The sequence below is a fragment of the Rhinolophus ferrumequinum genome, chromosome 6 (assembly GCF_004115265.2).
Source record: "Rhinolophus ferrumequinum isolate MPI-CBG mRhiFer1 chromosome 6, mRhiFer1_v1.p, whole genome shotgun sequence".
Classification (NCBI taxonomy): Eukaryota; Metazoa; Chordata; class Mammalia; order Chiroptera; family Rhinolophidae; genus Rhinolophus; species Rhinolophus ferrumequinum.
The window spans coordinates 55,821,128-55,837,093 of NC_046289.1; the positions used below are offsets into that span (position 1 = coordinate 55,821,128).

A 15,966-nucleotide genomic window follows, 5' to 3' on the forward strand; every position below is an offset into this window, starting at 1 on the left:
ACCTGCTACCCTCACTCTGTATTGCCACAATGCTGGAGGTGGGGATCAAAGGGGACACCTCTGAGGGAGAAAGTGCTTTCTTCCTAACAGGCAGCTAGCTAGAGACAGAGGAATAGAGGAAAGTCCCACTGGTTACACTGGCTACCTTGGTAGGGTGCAGGTCTTGGCTCGGAGTCAGACCGCTGGGATCCAATCCCGGCCCCACTGTGTCCTAGCTGGTCAGTCCTAAACAAGGTTTTCTTCTCTGTTTTGTCTCACCTGCAAGTGAGGATGGTAATCAATTCCGGGAGGACATTGAGGGACATAGGCTTTCTGAGAATTAAATGAGATGATTCGTGTAAAATACTTAGTACAGTCCCTGGTAAATATCAGTGTGTTAGCTCTTACTGTGTTGTTAATATTAACACAAAGCTTCGTGGGTGAGTCAGACACACACCTGGTTTGGGTACCAGTGAACTAAGGAACCTTAAGCTTCCTTCCATCTCTGGGACCTACCGTGTTTCCCCGAAAATAAGACCTAGCTGGACTATCAGCTCTAATGCATCTTTTGGAGCAAATATTAATATAAGACCCGGTCTTATATTATAATAAAATTATAATTATAACATATATAATATATAATATATAGTTATATAATTATATATATAATATATAATATTATAGATAGATAATATATAATAGATATAATATATAATTATATTATGTTATATTATATCATATCATATCTGGTCTTATAGTAGAATAAGACTGGGTCTTATATTAATTTTTGCTTCAAAAAATGCATTAGAGCTGATGGTCCGGCTAGGTCTTATTTTGGGGGAAATACGGTAGGATAAAAAAAGAAAACTTCAAGTGGCTGGTATAAGACTATGGTATTAAGCCTGCAAATTCTTTGCATTCCAGAATAAAGGACAGTGAGTTAGAGGTTCTGTTTAGTGCCTTTATCATAATGAATGTTTGGTTTTTAAATTTTGTTTATACTTCTATTGTAATGAAGGTCACAAATAATATTTAAAATTTTTAAATATTAAGAATTTACTTTTAAAAAGCGTTCATTTCTCTGATTGAAGAGAGATTCCCATTTAAAAGGGAAAATTCCCATATTAAAGAGCTTGACTGTGGTAATCGTTTAAAGCAGGTTGTTTGGACCTGGTGTCCCAAAAGAGTGCAGATTTTGACCCTTTGCAAGTCTTAGAACAAGAATGGGGTGGAGCATCCACTAGTGTGGACCTGGAAAGATGGGAGGAAATTGTAGCATATTACAAAATACAAGAACCCAAATTAAGACACGGTCCAAGTCTTGTGTGTTCATAAGCTACTTTTACCAGTCTTGCTCATCTTGTTGGATGTCCATTTGAGGGAAGTTGAGGCTGGAGGGAGGGGCTTTGCGGCCGTGGAAATTCCCCAAATTTAAGAGCTAGCCCTCCGAATGGGATTTTGAGGAAGGTCTTGGGGACCATGCCCAAGAAGCCTGAGTGCTCCGGAATTCACCCAGTTCTTGCTCCAGGGAGATGCTCCAAAGCAGCCTCTCCTGGCTGCAAAGATTTCCCAGGCCTCCCAGACTGCCCCGCAGGAAACCCATGCCCAGACAGTGCAGCTTGCGAGCACAAGGCCAGGGTGGGGGCACATTGCCCTCCTTATAATGTGTTCCCTCCCTGCAGAAGACAGGAGAGTCTTTATAAGTGCTAGGCCTAGCATGCAGGAGAGAAGGGGAGAGAGCGTGAAGGAGGGAGAGGGAGAGGCGGGGTGAAGACCACCAGTGCATAGAAATTGGAGGTGCAGCAGGTCAGTGGGTGCATTGAATGCCTTAAGGCCTGGTTCCTGTTTTCTTTCCTCAACTATCAGTAATTACCACCTTACACTGCCATAGCCACTTCCTGCACAGTCGTATCACCTCATCCAGGCCCTGAGCAGCTAGAAGGTGGGGCATAGGGAAGCTCTGCTATCCGGGGCTTAACCCTTGTGGTTCCCCACATGGTTTCTCAAGATCAAACTAGCTCCAGGGTACTGCAGTACAGTCAGCTAGGTGTATGAGCCCAGGAACCCTGGATCCCACTGCCTTTCTCCCAACTCCACAAAGTTATGCCCAGCCAGAGCCCAAGCCTCACGCAAAATGGCGGTAACAACAATTAGAACCCTAGCTCTGCCCCCATGCCTCTCCCCAGGCACTCCAGTGTGGGCCAGCCTTTGTACTTGTAAGCTGTACAGAGGCTGCTGAGGGATAGCTGAACTGACCTGACAGATTCTCTGAAAATCTATCTTTGATCTTATCATCGTGTTTGGAAGCTTTCCATAGCTGCTTCTTGCCTGCTGGCTAAGGTCCTCATTCTCTACACAAGCACACCTTTTATTCAGTGCAGAGATACACTGTCACCTGCACTGCCCTCCCTCTGCTCCCCTTCCCTTCCCTTCACCTGGCCAGCTCTCACTTATCCTCGAAAACCAGCACAGGTATTGCCAGAACAGGTAGGCCCCTCTCAGCTGCTCTTCTCACATTCTATTAGAAGTGATCATTGTGTCATCTACTGAGACCACCAGAAAACTTGCCATCCAGCACTTCTAAGCTTCTTAGACCTACTGCCGTAAGGGAGAAGCCCAACTTAACAGAATATAGTGTCTCAAAATGGAGAAATCGTGGAAAGGGATTTGGAGGGTTTCGGGATCCTGGCTGGGTAATTTTCAGGTGGGTCTTTTAAGTCAGGAAACTGTTTGATGACATGATAGCTTTGGATTTGTGAGCCCAGTGAGGTAAGGGTCTTGAAGTGAGTCTTGATGAGCAAGCTATGTATTAGTCTTGGTAAGTTGTTTAGCTGGTTCACAGTCTTATTTTGCAGGAGCGGGTTTTTACTGGAGCAAGCAGCTAGTTTGTTTCTACTTGGTCTCAGGAAAGCATGCCTAGTCCTGGAATTGATTAACATGGGGACAGGGAATTAGGTTGGTTTCAGATGTAACCACCAATCCTGTTAAACTGAGCTCTAGGAGAGCGGAGACCAAGACCCAGTCTTTGTGCAAACCCTAGTGCCTAGCAGAGCACCTGGATGTGGTCGCACAGCAGATGCTTGTTGGCCCTGTGCATTGTCAGTACCTCTCAGTGGCCCTGGGGAGCCGCTGGGGCAGCACCCTGCTCTGGGAAGAAGCCGCAGTAGGAGAACGTGTCTAACAAAATGCTGCCTCAACCCTCGCTCCTCCACGTGGGCTCCAGTGACGAGCATCAGCACCACCTGGAAGTTTGTAAGAACTACAGAACCTCCCACCGCACCCCAGACTCTACATTAGCAAGCAGGCTGGTGACGGGGGGTGCTCATTAATGCTTGAGAAGCACTTTATGTGTCTGGCCTGCACGACGGTGGGTGTGGCTGCTTGTGTGAGCCATTCAGATATTCACAGAGCACTTCTTACACACCAGGCAGGCGTACGGCCCTGCAGGTACAGCAGGGAAGGGGAGGCCATCTGGATTTCGGGCTCTAGCGGAGGACAGGCATGTAAACACAGGTCAAGGTCAGTGAAGGTGTTGAAAATGGACTTTCTCTTTCTCACTATGGGAGAAACGCTTCGGCACCTGAATCCAGGTGTAGCGAGGTGTGTGTCTGCATGTTTAAGGTGCCTCCTTTTCCCGGTGGAACTTGAAGCATCCGATGGACTTTCCTCTGGCAGCAGTAGTGATGACAATAGTCGTCTTCCTGTCCTTTTCTTTGGGCAGATCCTGACGGCGAGCGGTGATGGGACGTGTGCCCTGTGGGACGTGGAGAGCGGGCAGCTGCTGCAGAGCTTCCATGGGCATGGGGCTGACGTGCTCTGCTTGGACTTGGCCCCCTCAGAAACAGGAAACACCTTCGTGTCTGGGGTAACGACCCAAGGGAAACCTCTAGGGGGTCTTCCGGGGAGGCTTGTGGTGGCAATTCTTATCAATTCCAGACAGTTCCCTGGAAGGGGCTGCAGAAATGGTCCTCAGCTCCCCACTGCACCCCCAGGTCCCACAGCAATGGTGGCACTTGGTGGGCAGTTACAGTGCTGGATGTGAGGGTCTCCCATTCTACTGCTGACATTCAACAGTCTATAGAGGGATCTGGAATATTCTCCTGGTATGAATACTGCAACTCAAGGTACATATCTGCCACATTTAAAAGCATCATTCCTCAGATAAGTAGCAGAAAGTTAGCATCTGAGAGCATTGGAAACATCCACAATGGCACGAGCTGGTCAGACGGTACTGAGGTGAGGCAGCCCTGTGGTGTGATCAGGGCTTTGGGGCTGCTGGGAACTCTCCTGCTCCAACTCTGCCGGCCACCATTTCCCTCCCACACACAGGGCACAGGGAACAGAGCATTGGAAAGCTTAGAGAGGCCGCTAAAGCTTCAGTGGGGCACCAGCGTAAGAGTCAGGATAACTGGCTCCCAGCTTTGCCACCTGACTAAACTTTGTCATCTTTAAATTGGGCGTGATGTATCATAGTGCTTGCATCCTGCCCCCTTTCCCAGGATATTTGAGCAGCAGGTGAAAGAGTTTCCAACATGTTATGCACATGGGAGAGGCGAGTATGTCTGTGGACAGCTGGGTGTAAGACTGGAGGACTGAGCTGGCTGCCCTGACCCTGAGACCCATCTCACTTCAGTCAGGAGACGGTGGTGAGAGAGGATGGTGATGTACACACTGTGGAATGACAGTCACAGCTGGGAGACATAAGGGCCCTTTGCTCCGAGCCCCCTGCGTCTTAGTTCTGGGCCTCAGACAGTGGCTCTGTGGCCTCTAAATAGCAGGGACCCCAATTTTCTAATTGGGTATTTGGCCATATCGGTATATGTGTCATTCTTGTTCCCTTGTGTACCTGTATTTATCTCTCCTCAACCACACTGTTAACTCAGATTGTCGATGTCATTGTAGATGATTTTGTGTCTTTTCAGAGCACTAAACTCCATCTGATTTAGTGTCCTCTAAACGTTAGAAGACATTCCTGATGCCTTTGTCCACATTCTCAGTCAAGACTCTGAGTGCTGAACCCCACAGCAGGTCTTGCTGAGATATCAGTTATGGTACCTCATCCCACCCTTTCCTCTGAGTTGAAACCAACAACGTAGACACTGATTTTAAGCCATTACTTCTTCGATATGACTATTGAGCGTCTACAGCACACTACCCAAGCTTGACAACAGGACCGCTCTGCAGGAATTTATCAAAATTCTCCTAGAACCATGATAGTATAATGGGAGAGCCTCATGTTTATGATTCTCTGGTCATGTTGGCAACCTAGAGAGAGTGTTTACTTTACAGGTGTCGAGGCAGAAGCCCAGAGAGTTGGCATGTCCAGGCCACAAGCTATCTGCTTACAGGGCCACGACTGGGCTCCTAGCTTGCCAATTCCCAGCCCAGCATACTGCTGGTGTACTGGTACTCCACCTCTGTTCAGGGTTGCTCCAGACACCTGAGGAAAGATGGGAGGTCCCACCATGCACCTTCGGTCTGCTTGCCCTCCCCTTTGGGCTGAGAGAGGCAGAAATAAAGAGCAGGGAGGAAGGAATGGGAAAAATGAAGAGAAGGGAAATGTCCAGGGTAAGGTGAGAAGTAGGCTCTGGAGAGTTTGCACCAACTCAGAAAGGTGTGAAAAAAGAAAACATTCTACAGGAGGAAGCTGGGTCCTTCCCTTATTCCCCACCATCATTCCCCAAGACCTAGTTCTGGCCTTCTCAGGGCTTACTAGTTGAGGAAAGTGGTAAAAGCTAGTCTCAGAAAAGCATGCCGTCAACCAATTAATAATGGGAAGTAAATGGTGTCTAATGGGAAATAATGGGATTCATGCCTGTCTGCAGACAGTCCATTCAATGGCCATGACTCTGGGTAACTTTGCCCTTGTAGGGATGTGACAAGAAAGCCATGGTGTGGGACATGCGCTCTGGCCAGTGTGTGCAGGCCTTTGAAACACACGAATCTGACATCAACAGTGTCCGGTCAGTGAGTACATTGTTTGCGTTACTTCTCTGTTCTCTACTGCTCCCCGGCCTGGGATCATGCCCAGAAACCGCCTCAGGCTCAGTTTCCTTGACTGAAAGCGGCCTCCCCAGCAAGAGGCTGATTTATGCTGGGCCTGAACAGCACTCCAGATCTTTGGAGAATTTTTATTTAGTTATAGTAGAGGGCAGTTGATATTATCCTTCCTAAATCGAGTCAGTACTTCTCATTCATTCATTCAACACGTATTTATTGCGTGCTTATATGCTAGGCATTATTCCAGGAACTGGAGGTACAGTTGTGAACAAGCTAGACAGGAAACAGGGCAAAGCACAAATAAACAAATGTACAATATAATTTATAATACTGATAAGTGCTATGAAAAAAGTAAAACAAGGGATGGGATGGGATGAGTCAGGAAACGCCTTCTCTGAGAAGGTAACATTTAAATTGAATCCAGGATGATGCAAGAGCCTGGTTTGCAAAGAGGTGGGCAAGGATGAGATATTAAGGGACCTAACAAAGGGCCACAGAATTGAGTTGGGTCAGGGGATTAACATGATCTATATTTTGCCTTTAAACAATCACTCTGGCTACTGTATGGAGCAAGAATGGAACTGTGAAGGCCAGTTAGAAGGTTGTTCTGTGAGTTCAAGAAAGAAACGATGGTGGCTGGAGCTAAAGACAACATAGCGACAAGTGTCTGGTATTGGGAAGGGTCTGAAATTTTACCTGACCTGCCATGCTGTCCAGTTAGACTGCCACAGGTTCATGGATGCTGGTAGAAGACACGAGACTCCTGGGTGAGAGATGAAGGCCAGTTCATTAGTCAGAGTAATGGCAGTATCCAGAGTATCCGCCTTTTTGTGCTGGTTGCCTGAGCTCCAATTCCTCAAGGTGACATAAAAAGAGCCAGATGACACCTGCACATGCAAGGGGTTGTATTAAAGGAGAAGAACCATGAGCTTAAGGAACCCAAATCTTTGTAAGAGACAGTAAACAGTCATCCATTTACTAAGAGAAGGAAGACTAGAGGCAGTGCAGGTAGGAGGTGGTGGTTGCACATGGATTCTGGAGCTCTGTTTTGGGCAAGTTAAGTTTGAGGTGCCTATTATACAACCAAGTGGAGATGTCAAGTAGGTAGCAGCATCTATGAACTGGATCCCAAGAGAGAAGTCAGGACTTGACATATAAATTTGGAAGGTGGCACTTTCAAGACAGTGTATGAAGTATAATCACCCAAGAATCTTCATTATGCTTAGTGGAAAACACGAGAGTTGTTCCCCTTAAAAGCAAGAACAAAATAGGAAGAACTTATTTACTTCAGTAGCACAAACATTAGAAATGTGCAGCTCTCAAATATGGGATAAGGGAAAAGGAAAAAGACTATCACTTTTTGCAAATGTGGAATAATTACCTAGAAAATCAAGGGAAATCAATCCAGAAATTACTATAGGTAGTAAATGAAGTTAGAATAGATAGATAGAATAGATCAATAGAATATAAGGATAGAATATAAAGCCACAAAAATAAATTAAACCCCTATATATTCATGAAATACAGCTTAAAAATGCACAGTCTCTCACCCGTGTTTTTCCCTGCATCCTGGACCCTCTAATAATGGCCATTATTCTATCAGGTCTCAACATAGGCTTCCCTCTCTCCAGGAAGCCTGACTACGGAGAAGAGAATGACTGTTACAGAAGTAATCATCATTTATTGAATGCTTTTTTATTTGGCACCATACCTCATTCTTTGCATGTACTATTTTATTCCATCTTTACAACCGGGAATGTGCATTATCATCCTCACGTTTTAGATGAGGAAACTGAGGCTGGGCCAGGTGAAGTCACTTGCCAAAAGTGTCTCATGTAGTAAGAGGTCAATGCTGAGATATGCACGTGGCTCTGTGTATCCGATTCCAATGTCTGTGTATCCGATTCCAATCACTTCCTCATCCCTGAGCTCTGAGTCAAGTCTTGGGAATGAGGTGATCGAGGGGAAACTATGGCTATGGGGACCTGCTCTGCATTCAGAGCCTGGTGTAGATGCACATATTCTCTCATTTACTCCTTACCAACACTCAAGACCAGTGTCGCAGCCTCTGTTTACAGGGAAGAAAACTGGAGCCCAGTGGGTCTGCCAGATGAGCCTCCCTTTCTGGCCCCTGTAATGCGTGGTCCTTGTATCCCTAGAAGTGGCGATTCTGACCCAAGGGCCTAACATGAGACAGCCTTCCCAAGTGGTTCTGATGTGCATCCAGGGTTGGGAATCACCATTCTAAATAAAGTGCTTTCTCCCTGAACTCTGCAGATACTACCCTAGTGGAGATGCCTTTGCTTCAGGATCAGATGACGCTACGGTAGGTGTCTAAATTATTGAGAGCTTTTCCTATTTGAAAGAAAGATATGCCTACCATTTTATTTTTTTAAAGTAACTTTTCCTTACCATGTGATTTCACTTATATGTGCAATCTAAAAAACAAAATAAACAAACAAAACAGAAACAGACTCATGGACACAGAGAACTGTTAGTTGCCAGATTTGTGGGGGTGGAGGTGATGGGCTGGGTGGAAAAGGTGAAGGGATTAAAAAGTACAAATTGGCGGTTACAAAACAGTCATGGGGATGTAAAGTACAGCTAGGGAATATAGTCAATAACATTGTAATAACTATGTATGGTGCCAGGTGGATATTAGACTTATCAGGGGATCGCTTCCTAAGTTATATAAATGCCTAACCACTATGCTGTACCCCTAAAACTAATATAATATTGAATGTCAATTGTAATTGAAAAATAAAAAAATAAAATAACTTTTTTTCTGATAACAAAAGTAGTATGTATTCAATGAAGAAAACTTGGGGGGAAATTAAATTACCTTTATCTCCCTACCCAAGAAAAATCACAATTGGGTGAATTCCTTAGCGTCTCTTTTTAAACAAAATGCTTTCTAATTTGCTTTTTTCACTTAGCAATAAATTGTGAACATTTCCCCATGCCAATAAACATTTTTCTATATTATATTTTCTTAATAATTGAATAGTTTTCCATGTTATGGACATGCCATCGTTTAGTTAACCAGTCTTCAATTTTTGGACATTTAGGTTTTTTCCAAGGTTTCTTTTTCTGTTAAAAACACTGCTATAATTAAATATTTTTGGAATTTATTATTTCCTTAGAATTAATTCTCAGACATGAATTTACTCAGTTAAAAATAGGCCTAGTTTTAAGGCTTTTGCTACTAATTGAAAAAAATATGTTGACCAATTTTTCAAGAGGAAAATAATACCTTCTTGTGCCCTGAAAATATCAAGTATCTTAATAAATAATGGGTTTCATTCTGAGTTACTACTGTGGAAAAAAAATTGCAAAGGAACAGATTGAGAGTTTTGATAATAATGAAAATTTAAAACTTCTGTAGGTCAGAAAATATATAACAAAATATAAGTGGTTTTTTTAAGATTATTTAATGATAGAAAATGCTCATAACATTATGCTCATGGAAGTAATAAACATCCATCCCATTTTAATACACACATAAAATAGAAATAAGACTGAAGGAAACAGCCTAGATGTTAATAAATACCACTAGGATTTGGAGTGACTTTTATTTCCTTCTTTATGCATTTCTGAGTTTTTCTGAATTTTCTACAATGAATATGTATCCTTTATCGGAAAGAAAAAAGGGTTTCATTTTTGTTTTTGTACTCAAAGAAACCTGTATTTACTATTTCTTTAAATCTCCAGTGATCCCTAGAGATTAATAAGGAACAGGATTGAGGGAGAAAATACTAGGAAAGAAAACGAAAGAGGTATTTTCCTTACCCCTCAAACTACACAAGCACCTGCTGGTAGCTCTGTGGTCATCGTGTCCCCAAATGCAGCCAGAAGTAAGTGCTTCCTTGTCTATTTGCACCGTAGTGTCGCCTCTACGACCTCCGGGCAGACAGAGAGGTCGCCATCTATTCCAAAGAGAGTATCATATTTGGAGCATCCAGCGTGGACTTCTCCCTCAGTGGTAAGATGTTATTTCAGAAATTTTCCCCAGGACTGTAAAACAGGACCTAAATGAGACCCAGCTCTCTATCAAGTGGCCCTTCAGCTAAACTCCCCGTGGGCCAATATGCTAAATAGTCTACTTTTGTGCCAGTTTTCCTCCACTGCACTTGACACCATCACCACCACCCCCACTTCACCCTGCCCTCAGCAGCTTCCCCTAGCCTCTTTCACTTCAAGGGAAGTTAGAGCTGTGCCCACCTAATACTGTTCTTCGAGACGATGATGGATCAACACTCATGTGCACTGCCCTAGGCTTTTCCTCCCCAGCCTTCCATTCTCCATACTCGAAAAGGGACTTTTTTCAGAGGTGGAGGGGATAAAGCAAGAGTCCCTTTCTCAGTGCTCTGAAGCTCGTGGCACCTCTGCCCTCAGAGCTGAGGAGGCCGCTAGTGCACGTTAAGGCAGCCCTGATATGCTGGGTCACTGGACCACTCCATCCCAGACACCCCCGGTTCTACAACTGCATGCTGCTACTGCTGCCTGAGACATCTTTTCTCTCCCTTCTCTGCACAGCAAACTCCTATTCAACCCTCAAGAGCCAACTCAAATGTTGCTTCCTCTGCAGTGCCCTCCTTCATCCCCTTTCTGTTATGATCACATAGCATGTTACACATATGTGAGCTCTTCCATTATAGCCCTTACTACACGGTGCCACAGTGGTTTATGTGTCCGCCGCCCACCACCACCCACCACAGGGGCAGCAGCACACGTTCTCCTCTTTGAATGCCCAGGGCAAAGCACAGTGCCTGGTACATAGTGGGCACTGAATCAGTGTTGGTTGATTGGTTGAATGAATGAATGAACGAACGATTGAACGAACAAATGAGTGAGGAAGTGAGGGAGTGAGAGTCATGAAAAGAAAAACAGGAAGGAAGGAATCATCATATCCTCCTGCTTCCAGGTCGCCTGCTGTTTGCTGGCTACAACGATTATACCATCAATGTCTGGGATGTTCTCAAGGGATCCCGAGTCTCCATCCTGTTTGGACATGAAAACCGCGTTAGTACTCTACGAGTTTCCCCTGATGGCACTGCTTTTTGCTCAGGATCCTGGGATCATACCCTAAGAGTAAGAGAGAAGTTTTTCTATTTTACTCGGTGTGTGAGAGGAGGAACGATTGGCTTTCTTGAACGAGCAGAGGTCAGAGTAAGCCAGGATAGGCCCAGGCAGCCAAGCAGAGCTCTAATTTCAGCTCTGCTCATAGCCACAGGAGGAGTGAGTGGCTGGGAGAGGTAGTGAGTTCCCCAACAATGCAGGGGTTCAAGCATAGATTAAACACCTATATATCAGCAGGTAGTTGAGGAAATAGTTGGGCTAGGTGATTCAAAAGGTTCCTTTTGACCCTAAAAGTCTCATTCTTAATTTAGCCTTTGACACAACAAATGGCCAGTCTTGCTTCCCAGAAGTGCAGGGTTCTCCTGGGCTCACAGACCCCCGTGAAACCCACAGAAAGGCTTTAGAAGGCCCTTGAAGCCCCTCAAATTATATGCCAAATTGTGTGTGTGTGCATTTTTCCAGGAAGTGTCCTCATGGCTTTTATTAAATTCTCAAAGAGCTCCATGACATTGTCAGATGTTGGCTCCCCAGAAATACCGCCGAAATAGTCTGTTCCTAAAGCAAAGCTTACCACGGTGTGGAAGATCACAAACTTGACAGTCTTAGTAGCAGCTCAGAAGGGGAGACAAAGGCAGATATTTATGAGGTTTTAGGGGTTTAAGGCAGGTCTTTTGGAGGAGGGACTTCATCAGGATGGGACAAATTTGTGGCTTACTACTTTAAGATTGCTGGGCATAGGCTGGGGGGTGGGAGAGGGTTTCGAAGACAGTCTTGAAAGGTGACCAGTCATTTGATGCTCTGTATTGTTCTGAGAAGTGAGGGTCTCTTCTAAAGAGGGTATTTGATTGAGTAGTCTCGTCTTAGGGTAAATCTATAGAATGATTTTTGCAAAGTTCCTGAAACAAACAGTCAAGTTATTTGTGACTTCATCTTCCTGGGCAAGAGTTTTCTAAATTAGTGTAGTTGTGTTAATGGACCCAGTGAGCTGTGTGGGTACAGTTGTTTTCAGTCGTCAGCCTAAGAGTAACCACTTCCTAGTAAGGAGGCCACAGATGCCCTTCAGGCGATTAACTAAGGGGGAGGGGCAGTCAGGTCCTAAGAAGCTCCTTTGAGTTGCTAAGAATAAAGTGTTATTTTGCCAAGACATGAGAGTGCTCTATTCTGTATGGAGTGTGTATGTGTGATGTGTGATGTGTGTGTGTGTGTGTGTGTGTGTGTGTGTGTGTAAGAGACTTTGTGTCTCTTTAAACTCAAGTTTTACAAGTTGTTAACTACTAAGGGACTAATAATTATCTGTGTCTTTGCAGGTCTGGGCATAATCGTTTTCGAATGCATAGAGAGGCATCTGAGGATAGAATTTGAAATCGTCACATGTAAATAGACCTTACTTCTGGAGGATTTGAGAGTTTATCACACCTTAGCTAAAGGGAGCAACTCCATGGTTGAAAGTTCACCAAACATCTCCAATATTACTATTAAAACTACCACCCCTGGAAAAATACTACTGTGAGCCTTCAGCACTAGGAGAACATCTTCAAGTACAATCTTTCTCGTTTTGAACACTTTTTAAAATGTATTTGTTTTTAAGGTTATTCTTAATTATACTAATCTCAACTCTGTTACCAACAGAATTCAGCATTTAATACAGTCCATATTATTTCTTTGAATCAAATTTGTTTCCAGAGCACTTTAAAATCTGATTTTTTCTCAGCGTGCACTGACTTTTGGAACCTTCCAGAAGTGCTCATTTTAGGGGATTGTATGAGAAGGACTGTGTTAATTGATCTGTGATAGAAGAAAGTTCCAGTTCCAAATGTAATTAGACAAAATCACTTTTTTTCAATGTGTTCTTATTGTAAAGGATCTTTTTCAGTCTTGCATCCTATTGTGTTTTTTTCCAGATAAAACATTTTCATCTATGTGAACTGTTATAAATGAAGCAGAGATATGCATAAAATGGATAGGATGTTTGATTACAAATTATGTGATAATGTGATATATCACTGTTATCACTTGGACGGAATATTTTCTTTCGAGGGAAAAGCTAAATGCTGTTTGTGACAGAAATGCTTCTCAGAACAACCCAAACCTTTCTGTATGGGAACACAAGACTGTAAACTTACATAAAAATCTATTACTAGTATTAGACACATTAGGGTTAGTAGTATCTACTCAGCCTAAAGTGGATCTTTGTCCATATGCATTATATTCATATTTATTGCATTACAAGTATAATTATACAAATTAATTGCTATGTCTCAAATGATAATGTCTTTGTTTCTCTTATACTGAAGAAAAAATAACATAAAAGATGTCTTTATTTGAAATTCTGCAATCCCTTCTGGAAAATACCAAGTATTTTTGTTACAGGATCCCTTCTTTTCCTTTTTTTTCCCTCTGTTTGTTTTTAAAAGTGTAGAGGCTTATTCTTTGTTTTAGAACATTCCTCATTCATAAAGAAGGCATGCATTACTTAGGGAACTAAAAAGTCACCTCAGACACTAAAAATCATTCCAGAGTAGGGCTTGCCCTGTGGGTGGCCTGGGGTCTGACGGGCCAGGTTCTCTGGTACCTGAGGGAGGGCTGTGTATGCTGAGTCCCCTGGGTCACTGGGTCTCCTCTCTTAGCTCTGCTCCAGCCTGGCCCTTCTCCTAGTGATAATTCTGGCTTTGCAGACTCAGCCCCAGGCCCTGCTGCTCAGAGACACCCTTGTGGAGCGGGAGTCAGCACAGCCATCAGACAGGCCTGGATCAGACAGCTCCTGTCAACCTAAGGGAGTGTACCAGGACCACCCTCAAAACCTTGGTCAGGTATCATAATAGACCAGTCAGTCAAAAAATCAACCATCAGTTCTCTTTAAATAAACTAAATGGTTATATTCAGTCATTTGCCAACCAAATATGTACTGAGGCTTTTACTGCACAGCAGGCCCTGGAGTAGAGAGAGAAATATAAAGGGGCTCTGCCTCTGAAGAGCCCAGAGGAAAGAAGGGAGCATGGTCCAGAAGGACTATTTTTCAGTCACCTTTTCCCTCTTCCTCCAGTGGATTCATCTGGGCAGGGGCTCGGGGAAATGGGCACAAGGTCTCCCCAGCTCCTGCCAGCTGCTGAAGGTGACAGGCCCCACAGTGTGCCCCACGGAATTCCTGAGCTCTGCTCCCAGAACATTCCAGGTTGCTGCTGGTCTTCTAGTTATGGCATTCCCTTCCTTCTCTCCCACAGACCCTATCGTGTCTCTGCACTCTCACTTGGGCCTCCCAGAAGGGAAGGAAGACAGGGCAAAGAAAAAGTCACCTAGACAGAGGGGGAGCAAATTCAGGCTTATATGTTTGGATAGACGGGAGCCTCTTCAATATAGATGCAAAATAGCTCATAACTTTCCAGTCGGATAAGCGACTTTAGGGGCCCTGTGAAAGTATTCCCCGGACAACTTACTCACCCCATGGGCAGTAAGCCACCTTCCCTGTAAGTATTTCCTCTTACAGTGGGTGTGGGTTAGTATTCATTGATGAATTACTTGGTTGGGAACATACTACACCATGTGGAGTGTCAAGGGTAAACTCCAAGGAAAAAACTGTATTTTGCATATTAGTAATAATGCTGAATGGAGTTTTTCAATAATCCGTTTTCCCTTTTTTAGAGGACTTGTGGTGAAGGGGCCAAATGGATGTGTCCCCAGGTGTGTGTAGCCTTGGACACCCCCTCCCCAGCCAAAGAAGAGAAGGGTTAGGCAGGAAAGGAGTCAGGTAAGGAGGTGGGCAGTGATGGGTATTTATGGGACATACCTGTGAACTGCAATCAAGGCAGCTGCTTTGGGGAGGGCAGCCAGCCTCTGAGAGGTGGGCCCAGCTGCGGCCCTGCTCTGGAACAAGCCAGAGGCCAGAGGCAGGCCCTCCATATCCACTTCTTCTCCCCCCTTGACCTCCACACCCCACTGACATATAAGTGGCTTCATGGCAGCACAAGATCATAAAGGCCTTTGCATCCTGTGCTCTCATAGTGTTTGGCCAGCTGGCTGGAAGGTGGCACCACTGACACTAGGACTCATCTGTACGTTAGAGGGGGACAGCATGGTGACAAAAGATGCACACCTAGGTTCAGACCCAGCTCTACCACTTTTACGGGATATGGGATAATATCCAAGTTTCAGCCTCAGCTTCCTCGTCTATGAATGAGGCCTTTGGCACATCGTCAACAAGCCTTAGTTCCCTGCTTCTTCCCTCTGTCGGTCCACCCGGCCTCCCGTCCCCTGCTCCCCTTCCTGTTCCCTTCCTCTCCCTCTCTCTCTCCCATCCTCCCCCATCTCCTCCCTCCTCTCTTCTTGTTCCACCTCTTTCCTTATAGGTTTTCATCACCTCCTCCTCTTCTCCCTCTTTCTCCTCCTTCCCCCCCTCCCTCTCCCTTCTTCTCTATTCCCCGTCCCTTTGCTCTTTCTTCTCTCCTCCCATTTCCTCCTCCTCCATAAGCAGTCCCCATTCTTGCGCCAAATTAGTGATTATCATCAGTTAGGTAATTGGCCAGTGGTTCTCAAAGTTTCTGGTCTTACCATCATCCCTCTACACTCTTAAAATTTGTTGTGGATCCCAAAGAGCTTTTTGTTTATGTGGATTATATCTATCAATATTATCATATTAGAAATTAAAACAGAAAAATTGTAAAACACAAGAATACAGAGGCACACCTTCCACGGTGGATGCTTTCACCATATTTCAGTAGCCTCTAGAAAATTCCTGAGAGAATGAGAGTTTAAAAAGTCACACACAAACACAAAAGTCAGTATTATCATGAAAATAGTTTTGACCTTGGAGGACCCCCGGATAGGGTCCCAGGGACCCTCAGGGTGGGGGCAGACTTTGAAAACAGCTGATCCAGGTTAATGAGCCCTTTTCAAACACCTCTGTGTGAGACT

General features: G+C 44.5%; 1 protein-coding gene across 1 annotated transcript in view; it reads left to right on the top strand.

Moving 5' to 3' along the window:
- The window catches only part of GNB5 (G protein subunit beta 5), a 34,049-nt gene extending 21,118 nt beyond the window's left edge, over positions 1-12,931 (top strand). The window contains exons 6-11 of the mRNA XM_033108597.1: positions 3,701-3,844; positions 5,851-5,942; positions 8,257-8,305; positions 9,865-9,961; positions 10,904-11,070; positions 12,366-12,931. Coding sequence (XP_032964488.1) covers positions 3,701-3,844; positions 5,851-5,942; positions 8,257-8,305; positions 9,865-9,961; positions 10,904-11,070; positions 12,366-12,377 — 561 coding nt within the window. The 3' untranslated portion in view covers positions 12,378-12,931. The remainder of the gene's footprint in view (positions 1-3,700; positions 3,845-5,850; positions 5,943-8,256; positions 8,306-9,864; positions 9,962-10,903; positions 11,071-12,365) is intronic.
- The last annotated feature ends 3,035 nt before the right edge of the window (positions 12,932-15,966 follow it).